We start from the raw sequence: 16,348 nt of genomic DNA, 5'->3' as shown, positions 1-16,348 counted from the left end.
CCTACCATACCCCCTATAAATTATATAAATGGAACAGAAGAGATGAACCTTTTTGCCCCCGTTGTAAGATAGATAACGGCACCCTTATACACATGCTCTGAAAGTGCCCAAAATTGCAAAGATACTGGTCTGAAATAATCAGCTCAATAAATAAAATATGGAATCTTACATTTGTGGTTGACCCCAAGCTGTGTCTGTTGGGATGGTTGGACGAAGAACTATATACACCGCATACGTATATAGCCATTACCAAAGTACTGTTTATTGCTAGAAAACTTATAGCTAAGAAATGGCTTTCGGTGACACCGCTGACACATGCAGAATGGGTGAACACCATAAATGAAACTCTATTGAAGGAAAAGCTGACATACCAGCACAGGGGTAGCCCAGCAAAATTTGAACGTATATGGGATCCATGGTTGGAGGTACCTGGTTTAGCCCCCTTCCAATTGGTCCAAAATAAAATACTCGGTGGCAGGACCCAGACGCCTACTCCCCTTGTTTGAGGAGGGAAGATGTATACACTGGATGGATACAGGATGATATGATGTTATAGAGACTCAGAATATGGATCAAACTGACATAATATTTTTGATGAGAAAGTTGTCTTACTCTGCAGTGACGAGTTATATGGTTTTAATTATACGTTAGTTAAAGAAAGAAAGCAGGAATCACCCCCCCCCACTGTTTAGGGGGGAGAGGTACCTCTACACCGACCGATTGTCCGTCTAAGGGCCGGGAGCGGGGTAGGGGTACAAAGTACTAAAAGGACACACTTACTAATCGTAGAAAATATGAGATAAGGCTGAAATTGGTATAGATGATATGTAAAGATTTGTCTTCATAGGTCGATTGTAAGTTTATATATACCATAATATTGCAGAAAACATAAGCCGATTGATTGCACATTTGGATAATAACATGTCCTTGGCAATGTAATTTGATGTATGTTTTTGTTTTAAGGAAGAGTCTTTTCTCTTCCTATGTTTTAAAAATCAATTAAAAAAATCTGATTCAAAAAAAGGAAATACGGGGCAATTTAGGTAACAGCGATCACAGGTCAATTAGTTTCAGTATAAATCACACAAATAGGAAACAAAGGGAATACAAAGGCACTGAATTTCAAAAGAGCCAACTTCCCTAAACTACAAATCTTGCTAAAAGGCATAAATTGGGATAAAATATTAGGAACAAAGAATACGGAGGAGAGATGGATTTGCTTTAAGAGCATAATAAATAAGAGCATAATAAATAAGGGCATTAGCCAATGTATCCCATTGGGTAATAAATTTAAAAGAGCGAAAAAAAGCCCTGGATGGCTTAACTCCAATGTAAAAATGCATATAAAAAGCAAAGGAGAAGGCCTTCAAAACATACAAGGTTGAGGGATCATCATCAGCATTCAGACTTTATAAAGAATGCAACAAGAAATGTAAGGGTGCAATTAGGATGGCTAAGATAGAACATGAAAGACACATAACGGAGGAGAGCAAAAAAAATCCCAAGAAATTCTTTAAGTATGTAAACAGTAAAAAAGGGAAGACAGACCATATTGGCCCCATAAAGAATGAGGAAGGACATCTGGTTACAAAGGATGGGCAGATGGCGGAGGTATTGAATTTATTCTTCTCCTCAGTCTTCACGAGTGAATCGGGGGGCTTCAGTAACCAAAACTGCAGTGTTTATCCTCATGACACAACACAGGAAGCACCTCAATGGTTAACAGAGGACAGAATTAAAATTAGACTTGAGAAACTTAACATTAATAAATCACCGGGACCAGATGGCTTGCATCCGAGGGTACTTAGGGAACTCAGTCAAGTGATTGCCAGACCGTTGTTCCTAATTTTTACAGTCTACTGACTGGAATGATACCAGCTGATTGGAGAAAAGCCAATGTAGCACCAATATTTAAAAAGGGCCCAAAATACATCCCTGGGAATTACAGACCAGTTAGCCTAACATCAATAGCATGTAAACTCTTGGAGGGGATGATAAGGGACTATATACAAGATTTTAGTAATAAGAACGGTATCATTAGCAGTAATCAGCATGGATTCATGAAGAATCGTTCTTGCCAAACCAATCTACTAACCTTCTATGAGGAAGTGAGTTGCCATCTAGATAAAGGAAGGCCCGTAGATGTGGTGTATCTGGATTTTGCAAAAGCATTTGACACAGTTCCCCATTAACGTTTACTGTACAAAATAAGGTCCGTTGGCATGGACCATAGGGTGAGTACATGGATTGAAAACTGGCTACAAGGGCAAGTTCAGAGTGTGATGATAAAGGGGGGAGTACTCGGAATGGTCAGGGGTGGGTAGTGGGGTTCCCCAGGGTTCTGTGCTGGGACCAATCCTATTTAATTTGTTCATAAACGACCTGGAGGATGGGATAAACAGTTCAATCTCTGTATTTGCAGACGATACTAAGCTAAGCAGGGCAATAACTTCTCTGCAGGATGTGGAAACCTTGCAAAAAGATCTGAACAAATTAATGGGGTGGGCAACTACATGGCAAATGAGGTTCAATGTAGAAAAATGTAAAATAATGCATTTGGGTGGCAAAAATATGAATGCAATCTATACACTAGGGGAAGAACCTCTGGGAGAATCTAGGATGGAAAAGGACCTGGGGGTCCTAGTAGATGATAGGCTCAGCAATGGCATGCAATGCCAAGCTGCTGCTAACAAAGCAAACAGAATATTGGCATGCATTAAAAAGGTGATCAACTGCAGAGATAAAACGATAATTCTCCCACTCTACAAGACTCTGGTCCGGCCGCACCTGGAGTATGCTGTCCAGTTCTGGGCACCAGTCCTCAGGAAGGATGTACTGGAAATGGAGCGAGTACAAAGAAGGGCAACAAAGCTAATAAAAGGGTCTGGAGGATCTTAGTTATGAGGAAAGGTTGCGAGCACTGAACTTATTCTCTCTGGAGAAGAGACGCTTGAGAGGGGATATGATTTCGATATACAAATACCGTACTGGTGACCCTACAATAGAAATAAAACTTTTTCGCAGAAGAGAGTTTAACAAGACTCGCGGCCACTCATTAAAATTAGAAGAAAAGAGGTTTAACCTTAAACTACGTAGAGGGTTCTTTACTGTAAGAGCGGCAAGGATGTGGAATTCCCTTCCACAGGCGGTGGTCTCAGCAGTGAGCATCGATAGCTTCAAGAAACTATTAGATAAGCACCTGAATGACCGCAACATACATGGATATATAATGTAATACTGACACATAATCACACACATAGGTTGGACTTGATGGACTTTTTTCAACCTCACCTACTATGCAACTATGGCATGGCCTGTCCGGACAGAGGGCGGGACATGCTTTTTCATGTTAACAGTCAGTCGATTAGTTGCTAGGACTGTCCCATATCCTAGCAATAAACTATTGGCTTGTTAACTTGAAAAGCATGTCCCGCCCTCTGTCTGGGCATGCCGCGCCTTCTGCATGCTATGGATGAATGCTGTGGTGGAAGAAGGAAGCTGTCAGCCAGGAGAGGATACCCAGGCTGATAAGTGGCAGAGCCTTGCGGTCCGTTTTCAGGCTGCGGTCCACTATTTACTGCTCTAAAGTAAAAAGAGGATGCATAAGGGGGGGGACAAACACACACCTTTGTAGGTAGCTATCAATCCTCAAATGGAGTGGCTACTTTTTTTTGTATTCCTTCCAGGCTTCCCGATCTCCTCCTTGATCCCCCCCCCCCCCTCCCCCTTCTTACTTATCTTCACCTAATAACTTTGTGAACAAAATTTTCTATCCCTTCCAGTCTACACTTTAGCTGGCCATACATTACACAATTTTCTTATTCAATTTTATCTAGGTTTACCTCAATGTAGTGCAAGAGCCTGCTTGATTGCATACATACTGAAAGTGTTTTGGGTCAACCTCATTAAATGGTTTTGGTAAATCTATAAGAAAATTGTATAATGTATGGCAAGTCTTAAAATTAAAAAACTATCTATGGAAAGAGCCTTGGTGTTCACCCTGGCTGGACTTTAAACACTTCATCTCCATTACATGGTTGATTGATCAGACTAGTAGTTTACAAGATAAGCATGGTTGTGGTCTACTTTTTAGCACATAGTTCGCGACAAGAAAACTGCATTTTTGGCAAGATCAACAGGTATGGCCTGTACTTAATGAAAATGTTCTTAGCCTACAAAAAATAAAATAATACAATTCAAATGATTATGCAGCCATGGCATCTTTTGACTGGCAAACTGCAATATTTTAATTTTGTTTATTTTTTTGGAGGGGGTTTAGATAGGCTTTAGAGATTAAATGCTTACATTTTTGCATAAAAGTGACTGTAAGTGGTTTCCTTTAAGTGTTAATACAAAAGCATCTTAGAAACTATCACAGAGAAAGCACATGAATGTGAGTGATATGTGTTGCTGCCACCCCGAATGGGTCACAATATGAAAAGTCATCTTAGAAACTATTTAACTTTCTACAACTATGTGGTTTAATATTAAACAAGCACATTTAATGTTAAACAGGTTGTTTCAAACAAAGCCAGTGTTGATGTTCGCTAGTAAATAAATTATAATATTCCCAAGAAAATGAAAGCAGCTCTAAATAAAACATCCCCAACTTTTCCAGGAAAATAAAGTTACATTCTTAAAATTGTGTTTCGTAGATTCGAAATAACACCAAAGCAGCCCATTAGGTGGGCGTAATGTGGGAGGAGCCGTTGTCTTGGTGATGTCAGTACTTACTCTTGTGTCAGCTGAATAATAGAGACAGATAGACAGATATATCATCTCACAAAAGTGAGTACATCCCATTTTTGTAAATATTTTATTATATCTCTTCATGTGACAACACTGAAGAAATGACACTTTGCTACAATGTAAAGTAGTGAGTGTACAGCTTGTATAACAGTGTAAATTTGCTGTCCCCTCAAAATAACTCAACACACAGCCATTAAAGTGGATGTAAACCAGAATTTTTTTTTTTTTATGCCATAATGTAGAGTACAAGATGTCCTATCGTTTGAGCCCAGCCTTGCCGCAAAGAGTTATTCCAGCTCTGAGCAATCCTCTTATTGTTCAGTGAGATAAATCTTGACAGAGATAAACTTTGTCAAATACTCCCTCTTGCTGCGAGTGACAGGTGATTTACATATCTCGTGCACTAACCTAAGACACAGGTATTATTTTTTTAATTCCCACCCCCACTCCTTTCTTCAGCAGCTCTGCAAGGATTGGCTGTTCCACACCTCAGCATGATTTGGCATTCTGAAGTCATGTGGTTACTTTCCTGTCTTTTCACTGGATGTTAGAGATCATAGCAGAAGTTCAGTGCAGGAGAAAATGCATATTGACAAGGGGAGTGTAGAAGTGGGCGGGGAATCTACTGACATCACGACTCCACCCACCGAGCTCCGGACAACAGACCCACCCACACAATCTGCAGTTTTTGGGTTCTCATAACAGACAGAGGGGAGACATTTGACCGGTAAAGATACATGCAGGAGGCATGTATATCCTTATAGATAACCCCTATGGCAGTAGTTTAGAAAGGATGACATTGGGTTTACATCCACTTTAATGTCTAAACCGCTGGCAACAAAAGTGAGTACACCCCTAAATGAAAATGTCCAAATTGGGCCCAAAGTGTTAATATTTTGTGTGGTCACCATTATTTTCCAGCACTGCCTTAACCCTCTTGAGCATGGAGTTCACCAGAGCTTCACAGGTTGCCACTGAAGTCCTCTTCCACTCCTCTATGACGACATCACAGAGCTGGTGGATGTTAGAGACCTTGCCCTCCTCCACATTCCGTTTGAGGATGTCCCACAGATACTCAATAGGGTTTAGGTCTGGAGACATGCTTGGCTAATCCATCACCTTTACCCTCAGCTTCTTTAGCTAGGCAGTGGTCGTCTTGGAGGTGTGTTTGGGGTCGTTATGTTGGAATACTGCCCTGCGGCCCAGTCTCCGAAGGGAGGGGATCGTGCTCTGCTTCAATGTCACAGTACCCGTTGGCATTCATGGTTCCCTCAATGAACTGTAGCTCCCCAGTGCCGGCAGCACTCTTGCAGCCCCAGACCATGACACTTCCACCACCATGCTTGACTGTAGGCAAGACACACTTGTCTTTCTACTCCTCACCTGGTTGCCGCCACACTCGCTTGACACCATCTGAATCAAATAAGTTTATCTTGGTCTCAGACCACAGGACATGGTTTCAGTAACCCATGTCCTTAGTCTTCTTGTCTTCAGCAAACTGTGTGTGGGCTTTCTTGTGCATCATCTAGAGAAGAGGCTTCCTTCTGGGATGATAGCCATGCAGACCAATTTGATGCAGTGTGCGGCGTATGGTCTGAGCACTGACAGGCTGACCCCCACCCCCCCCCCCCCCACCGCTTCAACCTCTGCAGCAATGCTGGCAGCACTCATACGTCTATTTCCCAAAGACAACCTCCGGATATGACACTGAGCACGTTCCTTCAACTTCTTTGGTGGACCATGGCAAGGCCTGTTCTGAGTGGAACCTGTCCTGTTAAACCGCTGTATGGTCTTGGCCACCGTGCTGCAGCTCAGTTTCAGAGTCTTGCCAATCTTCTTATAGCCTAGGCCATCTTTATGTAAAGCAACAATTGTTTTTTCAGATCCTCAAAGTGTTCTTTGCCATGAGGTGCCATGTTGAACTTACAGTGACCAGTATGAGAGAGTGAGAGCCATAACACCAACTTTAACATACCTGCTCCCCATTCACAGCTGAGAACTTGTAACACTAACGAGTGACATAACACCGGGGAGGGAAAATGGCTAATTGGGCCCAATTTGGACATTTTCACTTAGGGGTGTACTCACTTTTGTTTCCAGCAGTTTAGACATTGTCTGTGCGTTGAGTTATTTAGAGGGGACAGCAAATTTACACTGTTATACAAGCTGTACACTCGCTACTTTACATTGTAGCAAAGTGTCACTACTTCAGTGTTGTCACATGAAAAGATATAATAAAATACTTACAAAAATGGGAGGGATGTATTTACTTTTTGTGAGACTATATAAACATACATATACACACACATACATAGCAGAGGGCACTATGGTATGCTGGAGTGTTCCAGCACCATCCTGAATGGAGTTCACTAAAGCAAATAGGACTCTGTAGTGGGCTCAGACTGGAGGTGAGCAGGCACATTATCTGAAGGTGGTGGTCACTGAACACTTTGGATGTTAATTTATAAACTATCACTTTGAGTTGGCACAGCGGTGGAGAATTTGCATTTGGGACTTTGATACTGTTGTTCACTACATCAGCTATTAGAGCTTGTGTATGCTGCCACTCAGTTATACTATAAAAACAAGGGGTAATATCCGCACTCTAATGTACAGCAAATGAAGAATAAAAGCAGCTTGCATAAATCTAATGATTGCAATATAAAATAACACATAAAGTCCATATGCAGCGCTGGAAGTAAGAAGTAGATGAGGAGCCGGTGGATACAGGTTGATGTGGGAATAGGAATCCTCACACCAACTTCAGTGTATAATCAAAAAACACACAACCATGCTGACATACAATCGTCTTACCAGAAGGCCAAGTATAACAGGCATGTGTGTATATGGCACATCCAATATCTTATACAGGCAGCATCATCAACTTTCTCATCAGAATCAACATAGGAGCTCTAAAGGCAAAGGATCCTCTGCAGCCTCCAAAGACCAGTAATAAACAGCATCAAATCCAGTGGCACATAGTGAACCACATAAAAGCAATACCTCAATTATATATATATATATATATATATATATATATATATATATATATATATATATATATATATATATATATATATATATATATATATATATATATATATATATATATATATAGGAGTTGATGCTGTTTATTACTGGTCTTTGGAGGCTGCAGAGGATCCTTTGCCTTTAGAGCTCGATTCTGATGAGAAAGTTGATGACGCTGCCTGTATGAGATATTGGATGTGCCATATACACACACGCCTGTTATATGTGGCTTTCTGGTAAGAAAATTGTATGTCAGCATGGTGGTGTATTTCTTGACTATACACTGAAGTTGGTGTGAGGTTTCCTATTCCTACGTCCACCTGTATCCACCGGCTCTTCACTCAGGTATACTGTTTTGTGATTGCGCTGCACTTATTATTTGCACTTTATGTTTATGAAGAGTATGGTGGACACACTCTAGAAAGTTTTGCAATTTGAGCCTTACTATAAAAGGCAAACGATATGCATTGGCTGTTATTTGCACTTATTTAGTTGTAGTTTGCGCAGATTATATTTCACTCAATTTTTTTAGATGACTTATGCTGGTTTAACCATAAACTGGTTTAACGTGTGTCATACATGGAATCAAGAAAACTTCAAAAGGCCAATAGATATGTGCTTCGATTGGTAGAATAACCTTTTCGCTGCCAGACCCATTTTTTGCACACATTTAAAAAATAATTTTAGGCCTGAAGATTCCATAAAACCCCCAAACATTTTCTGAAAGCAGACACCCTAGAGCAGGGGTGTCAAACTGTCGGCTCTCCAGCTGTTGCGGTCCCATCATGCCTCTGCCTGTGAGAGTCATGCTTGTAACTGTCAGCCTTGCAATGCCCCATGGGACTTGTAGGTCCGCAACAGCTGGAGGGCCACCAGTTTGACACCTGTGCCCTAGAGAATAAAATAGTGGTTCCAATTTTTATACTTTATATTACTGCAAGGGTCTAGGAAACGCAAAAAAACACTAGAATGAATTATGGGACACAGAGGCTGACCCGGAAGAGACGACATACACGTCGCCTTCCGGGTCACAGCAAGAAGGGGAGAAGGGCGGATGTGTGTGTGGAGGCAATTGGGCTGCAGCGCAGATTAACAACTGTTAATCAAATTCTGTGACGAGGGAGCGGGGCCGAGCAATATTGTCTGCATCTATAGACACAGGCAGAGCAGCTAGGGATAGAGCCTGCATGAGCTCCCCCATATGTTACTATGGGGGCACTAGCCCAAGATGAGGAGCCAGGAGGGCAAGTGGGGGATCCCAGAAGAAAAGGATCAGGGCTGCTCTGTGCAAAACTACAGGTAAGTGTGACATGTATTTTAAGAAAAATAATTCATCTGTTACGGTATGTAGTCATATGACCAATACAACAGTGGAAGCTCCTTTTAATGTCACTTGTCTATAGATCATGCAACTGGCAAATCTTTAAAGCCAAGTCCAGTAAATAGTGCTCTTTAACACCCTGTTTAAATGATCAGACCTCTGCTCCTAAAAAGAAGTACATATTTATAAGTTTTAAGCAATATATACAGACTTCAGCACTGTACAAGTAGTAGTCAAACTTGCCTTAAGAGTGACATCACACAGCTCACCCACTTCATAAAAATGGAGAAGTGAGCTGTGAAATTCTTTCCAGGCGTCATCAGCTTCAAAGACAAATGAGCCATCACCATCGCTGTCACTTGTGAAGGGCTTGTCCTGAGGAAGGTTCCTTCTCCCACTGGCTGGCTGTGGCTTGGTTGGTCCAGGTAGCCTAGATTCCGATGCCATTAGCAGCATAAGTAAGTCCCAGTGCAGACAGGAGATTTCATTTCAAAGTTGCCATTTTGTGACTGAAATAAACAAGCAAGCAGTCAGTACAGCATTTCACAAAATGTAATCATAACTACAATTAACCTAGATAAATCAGAAGAGGGGATAGGGGGAATTTTACGGTGTCAAGTATAGAAATACACAGTTGACTTACTATAAGTAAAACATAATTTTTATTGACAGAACATAGTTAAAAGAAAAAACAAAGCATACTGTTGCTAAGCATTATGAGGTTATAAACACTTGGTGGTCAACATTGTATATAGATGAGTGATAAATCGCAGCAGGAGATATTGCACACTAGCCCGACATGTTTCGCTACTTTAGCTTCCTCAGGGGATGTGCAAGAGTTTTATTTTACTGAGACCACTGAGTAGATAAGAGATAAAGTTGTAACAACAGTTTGAAACAATGCAATGAAATTATACATACAAAGTATTGATTTAAATATGAACCTAGTTGCCTGGAAGGACTGGACACTTACCCTATACAATAATTGCACCCATGAACCACCTGGCCGGGCCCCTGACTTGGCCCCAAAAGACCGGATCCAAGGGGGTCAATTTGGCAAAGCCATAGAGGGCTGATAGGGGGACACTAGGGAACAATAAAATTACAATAAAGTTACATTGTTGAATAGATGGCTAGAGATGGGGGACAGACGTCTCCTATAAATAAATACTCACATTGAATTTTCTAGTAGTTTTGGTAATCTACTTGTCCGTGAAAAAGATAGTATTTGGATGGTTCTGATCAGGACTTGTGTAGAGTTAACTGCAAAGGCAGACTAGCAAATGATGGAAAAGGGGTTTATTTTAATAAAATAAAGTATAAAGTATACTCTGTGATGAATACAAGTAAAATAGTGGATTTTAATGTGAAGAAAGTGAGAGTGATGTAGAATAATGCTCAAGAACCAACAATGATGATTGGGCATGAGCAGAAAAATAGGAAAATGGGTGACGGAGGGCGAGCTCTCCGCACCTGAAAATCATAAAACAGAGAAAGTTTTTTTTGCTCTAAATCAACGCAGCAAGAGGGAATGCCAATCACAAGGATAAGGGAAGGAACACCAACCGTGATGAGATTAAATATAAGGCAACAGCCTCCAAATGAGGGAAAATTAGCGCAAAGTTAAAAGATACGTGGGAATAGGTTAGGGATGATAAATCCAGTTATATAGCGTCTTACCTCACAGAGATGGTCACATATCAAATGTCTCCCTCCGGCTCAGGCTGAACTGACAGCCTGATGGGCCGGTTTAAATCAACCCTCCGACGAGCCGGCGTGTGACGTCGCCAGCTCGAGGCGGACGTAAGGACGCCTGCGCGCATGCGCACGGGCAGCCTTCAAACCTCTGACTACAAGGACCATGGAGCTATGCGGCGGAGGGGAGGGTCCAGGCACATCCAACAACATTAGGAGTGCCCAGGAACCCCCCATCCAATCGCCGCAACGCTCGGGCATGCAGTGATGTTGCTGAGGGGGATAAAATCTCAGATGGCCAGGCCATCACAGGATCTTAAGGAGGCTGCCCGGCGATGCCAAGCGTAAAAGTGGGCCTGCTACATGGTGGATAAGGCAAGCCCTGGGCGTCCGTATGGCTTGCCAGAGCGGGCGCCCAGGGGCGGTGTATATGGGGACATGGGACAGGGGCCAGTTGGAATGGACGGGAGAAGGATAAGAATGGAAATTCTGGCAGGTATAGGGGTATTGGGGCAAGACCACACATAGCTCCAATAAAATAAAATGAATAAAGTGTCACATAGGCAACTAAGTCCATTTACAGAGTTTAAAACACCAAACAATAACTCAAATATAGTGTCAGGAACAAATATATTTATTTTTCAAAAAAGGAAAACAGGTAATGGCATTTCATTATCCATTGAAGGACAGAATATTGAGGCAAACCATACAAAAATGAAAGATAAGAAGAGTAAAATATAAAAAATGGAAAATGAGATATGGAAAAAATGAAAACAAAAAACACAAAGTAAAACTGTAAATGTATAGATTATCCATGGGAAAGGGGTAGAAGGGAAAGAGACTGGGGAAGAGAAGGGGGAGGGGCGAGATACTAATATGGTCAAATATGGTTAAATATATTTAATCTCATCACGGTTGGTGTTCCTACCCTTATCCTTGTGATTGGCATTCCCTCTTGCTGCGTTGATTTAGAGCAAAAAAAACTCTCTGTTTTACGATTTTCAGGTGCGGAGAGCTCGCCCTCCGTCACCCATTTTCCTATTTTTCTGCTCATGCCCAATCATCACTGTTGGTTCTTGAGCATTATTCTACATCACTCTCACTTTCTTCACAGTAAAATCCACTATTTTACTTGTATTCATCACAGAGTATACTTTATACTTTATTTTATTAAAATAAACCCCTTTTCCATCATTTGCTAGTCTGCCTTTGCAGTTAACTCTACACAAGTCCTGATCAGAACCATCCAAATACTATCTTTTTCACGGACAAGTAGATTACCAAAACTACTAGAGAATTCAATGTGAGTATTTATTTATAGGAGACGTCTGTCCCCCCCCCCCTTTCTTTCTTTATATTAAGCCATATATTCAACAATGTAACTTTATGGTAATTTTATTGTTCCCTAGTGTCCCCCTATCAGCCCTCTATGGCTTTGCCAAATTGACCCCCTTGGTCTTTTGGGGCCAAGTCAGGGGCCCGGCCAGGTGGTTCATGGGTGCAATTATTGTATAGGGTAAGTGTCCAGTCCTTCCAGGCAACTAGGTTCATATTTAAAATCAATACTTTGTATGTATAATTTCATTGCATTGTTTCAAACTGTTGTTACAACTTTGTCTCTCTTTATCTACTCAGTGGTCTCAGTAAAATAAAACTCTTGCACATCCCCTGAGGAAGCTAAAGTAGCGAAACATGTTGGGCTAGTGTGCAATATCTCCTGCTGCGATTTATCACTCATCTATATACAATGTTGACCACCAAGTGTTTATAACCTCATACTGCTTAGCAACAGTATGCTTTGTTTGTTTTTTCTTTTAACTATGTTAGTTCAATAAAAATTATGTTTTACTTATAGTAAGTCAACTGTGTATTTCTATACTTGACACCGTAAAAATCCCCTTATCCCCTCTTCTGATTTATCTGTCTTTTGGGATGAGGTGTCTATAGAAAGGGTGTTTTCACCAACCGGACCAAAACATTACAATTTTTACAATTAACCTAGTTAAGGCACAAGTAAGGCTACTAGCATTGCATTTTAAACAATATCTTCTCCAGTAGAGTAACCATCCCAATTTATAAAACTGTATTAAAAGCATAACCACTAAAAAGCAAAACTTTTTCAAACCTAGATAAAGTGGTGAGAGGTTAAAACAAAAATCTGAAGCAGCAATCAAAATTTTTCCATAAATCGAGTCAGGAGAAGCACCTCTTTCCATGTGGGATGAGAGAGGGAATTGGTAAAATGGACTTTAAAAAAGCAGAAATTGCTGCTTAGGCAAAATTGGCTTGGAAAAAAAATAATATGCATCTGGTGCATTTAGGTTAGTTTAGTTTATTTAGAACTTTATTTTTTTTTTTTTTTTTTTTTTAATGGGGGAAGAAAAAAGGGAGGGCGGCCCAACGAGGTGAAGATATTTGGCAAACAAGTAGCTCAAACATGGAGTAGGACGTGTTAGACCCGAGCTCCGTCCAGTACTCCTAAATCCTTGCCCATCCTGTCTCCCAGCATCATCCTCCAGCAGCCTGGGGTACCTCCTGACCCCCCTGCAAACATATTGACCTGTTCCTGCAGGTCTTTGATCGGACGGGCGTCCGAACCGGCACGGAGCTCCTCCGCGGCGGCAGCCGCAACTACAGGCCGCAGCTTCGGGCCTACTGGATTCCGGAGGCCATCCTGCCCTCCTCGGCCTCCCGGGTGTCTGGCTCTCCTCCCGCCCACAGACCCTGCCCTGAGGGCTTCCAGAGAAGGCCAAGACGGAGCGGTATAAGTCCGCACGGCGGTAGCCCCCAAATTTAGGCCACGGCTTCGGCCTGGTCCGGAGCTCCGGCGGCCATCTTGCTCCTCCAGGCCTCTCCAGGGGTGCTACGATCTGGCCCCTGGGACACCTGGCTTTCCCACTACCAGCTGACCCCCCTGCATGGGACCCTGAGAGGAGTCTGAACCAAATAGTGCCCCCCCACACAGCGACAGCCTTAAATCCGAACCGGGGATCCGGCCTAGTCTCGGCGGCCATCTTGGTGCTCTCAGCCTTCCCACCAGCATTGCATCCTTACTTCCTGGGCTCTGTGCCCTGCACTCTCCGACCTGAAAGTGGACACAAACGGTACCGGAGCTTCTCGGGACCGGTATGACCGGAGGGAGACACTCAGGCATCTCGCAAGCCCCGGAGTACTCCGAAGAAGCAGGCCTCCGTGGTGCGCCTGTCTCCCGCCACAGCGGCCAGCATGGTGTCTCAGGCAGAGGAGGGAGAGGCAGCTCTACGGGAACAAACTAACTTTGAAGCCCTCATGCAGGCTATTACTACCTGCCAAACTACCCTGACGGGGAAAATAGAGTGCATGTAGCTGGACATCAGCCTCATTCGTAGAGACATGGACTGTTTCCGCTCCAGGCTCACTGAAGCTGAAAGAAGAGTGGGGGAGGCAGAAGATATATTACAAGACCAGGGAGTCTCACTCCGCACGCTGCAGACCAAAATAAAAGTCCTGGAAGCTCGTGGAGGACGCAGAGAACAGAAATCGAAGGAACAACCTCCGGATAGTGGGATTGCCAGAGGGCGCAGAAGGTAAAGATCCTACGACGTTTACTGAGCGCTTGCTGTGCACCCTTCTCCCAGATGCCAAGTTCTCTGATGTCTTTGTGGTGGAGAGGGCACATAGAATGCCTGCTACCCGGGGGCCCCCGGGAGCTCCTCCACGCACATTTATTCTGAAACTCCTCAATTTTCGGGATCGGGATCTGGTTTTGCGGGAGGTGAGAAAGATCGAGGTGCTTCGCCATGAGGGAGCGAGACTCATGATCTTCCCAGATTTCTCCATCGACACACAAAAGTCAAGAGGATCGTTCGATCAGATCAAATTGGATCTCCGTAATCGCAAGATCAAATATAGTATGCTATTTCCCGCCCGTCTGAGAGTACAGGATGGAGAGTCAGTGCGGTTTTTTTACATCTCCAGAAGAAGCATCCAGGTGGCTTGAAACAGTACCACGAGGCTGATCCGATCGCTCTTACTAAATCCCCTTATAAAACATAAGTTTTACTGCAACAAAGATCACCTTCATCTGCTGACTTCACTACAAGCCCGAACCCTTTACCTTGGCTTGTCCAACCAGTTCAGAATAAGTCACTTTTATATTCTTCTTAAGGTCCGGCTCTGTGAGTATATATGCCTACTAGTTAAAGAACATTTACGCAAAAAGAGATGAAGAATTGTTTGTGATCGTGCTTAAATATATGGTGAGGGGACAGGAATCTCCAGTTTGCAACGTGTTTAAGTTTAAGAATAGTACCCCTGGATTTTTTGGGAGACATTTTGATATGCTGGGATCGTTTATCCGGGAAATTTGGGTCTTGTTGGCTGCTCTCTATGAACATAGACTAAGTCGCTCTGATGGCTCACTGTTCACGAGCCCCATGGGCAGTTGTCACAATTAGTTTTGGGGAACGAGCATCCCGAAGTTTGGGGGGTGGTGCGGGGAGTGGGGAGGTTGGGAAAGGTTGGTGCTGGGGTTCTTACCCCAGATTAGTTTTACATTATGTTATTTTTCTTTTACTTTTTATACATATGGCATTTATTTGCTCCAGATTGTACAATCAGTGCTCTACTCAAAGCAAGACATGCAGTGTTAATCTGCTAATACTAGAGAGGGAGGGTTATTCGGCTCACTGTATTATCACAAATGTGTATCTCACTAAGAGTATTCTGTTATCATGTAGGCTCTGTATGGAGCGTATGCTGTACCAATCCTGTGGCACATGTATCAGGGCACCAAAATGAATCTCCTTAATGTTATGTCCTGGAATGTACGGGGCCTAAATTCTAAGATAAAACGCTCCTTAGTTTTTACTTACATAAAAAAATACAACCCCCATATCTGCATTTTGCAGGAGACTCACTTAACGGGGAGCAGGACGCTGGCTCTAAAAAAGCCCTGGGTAGGTTCATATTATCATTCTACATACTCTACCTATTCTAGAGGAGTCAGCGTCCTGGTCCATAAATCACTGCCCTTTACACTGCTTGATCTCCACCTAGATCCCGAGGGGAAGTATGTTGTCATGCATGCCATGTGCGACAGGATTGAGATGGTAATAGTGGGCTTATATATTCCACCCCCAGCCTCCATGGCGATTTTACATAAACTGACCCCTATACTGGCTCAATACCCGGCTGCAGCCATTCTTCTGGCTGGAGACTTTAATATGCCACCGGACCCCAGTATGGATAGGCTGGGTGACGATGGGGCTTCTGACTCCCCACTGAAGAGATGGGCGGAGGGATACGGCCTTAGTGATGAGTGGAGATGGCGTCACCCCAGGGATGGGCAATATACTTGTCACTCTGCCACGTATGCCTCTTTCTCAAGAATTGATCTGTTCTATGCTGGGGGACCCATTCTCTCCCGTGTCCAGGAGGTTAAGATTCTGCCACGTGGCATTTCTGACCACGCTCCCCTCCTACTACAACTAAACACGGACTCGCCAACGGGCTCCGGCCTATGGCGGGTCTCGGGTTTTTGGATAACGGATGAGAGTGTTGCCCCTGAGATAG

At 43.0% G+C, this 16,348-nt stretch overlaps 1 protein-coding gene across 2 annotated transcripts in view; it reads right to left on the bottom strand.

Annotated features, from left to right (window-relative positions):
- Nucleotides 1–16,348, bottom strand: part of KLHL8 (kelch like family member 8) — a 122,316-nt gene that overhangs the window by 81,360 nt on the left and 24,608 nt on the right. For both annotated transcript variants that reach the window (XM_073599891.1, XM_073599900.1), the window contains exon 2: nucleotides 9,344–9,609. In XM_073599891.1, coding sequence (XP_073455992.1) covers nucleotides 9,344–9,556 — 213 coding nt within the window. In that variant the 5' untranslated portion in view covers nucleotides 9,557–9,609. The remainder of the gene's footprint in view (nucleotides 1–9,343; nucleotides 9,610–16,348) is intronic.

The sequence above is a fragment of the Aquarana catesbeiana genome, linkage group LG01 (genome assembly GCF_042186555.1).
Source record: "Aquarana catesbeiana isolate 2022-GZ linkage group LG01, ASM4218655v1, whole genome shotgun sequence".
NCBI lineage: Eukaryota > Metazoa > Chordata > Amphibia > Anura > Ranidae > Aquarana > Aquarana catesbeiana.
The sequence above is the reverse complement of the archived record's forward strand: the minus strand, read 5'-3'. Positions and strand labels throughout refer to the sequence as shown.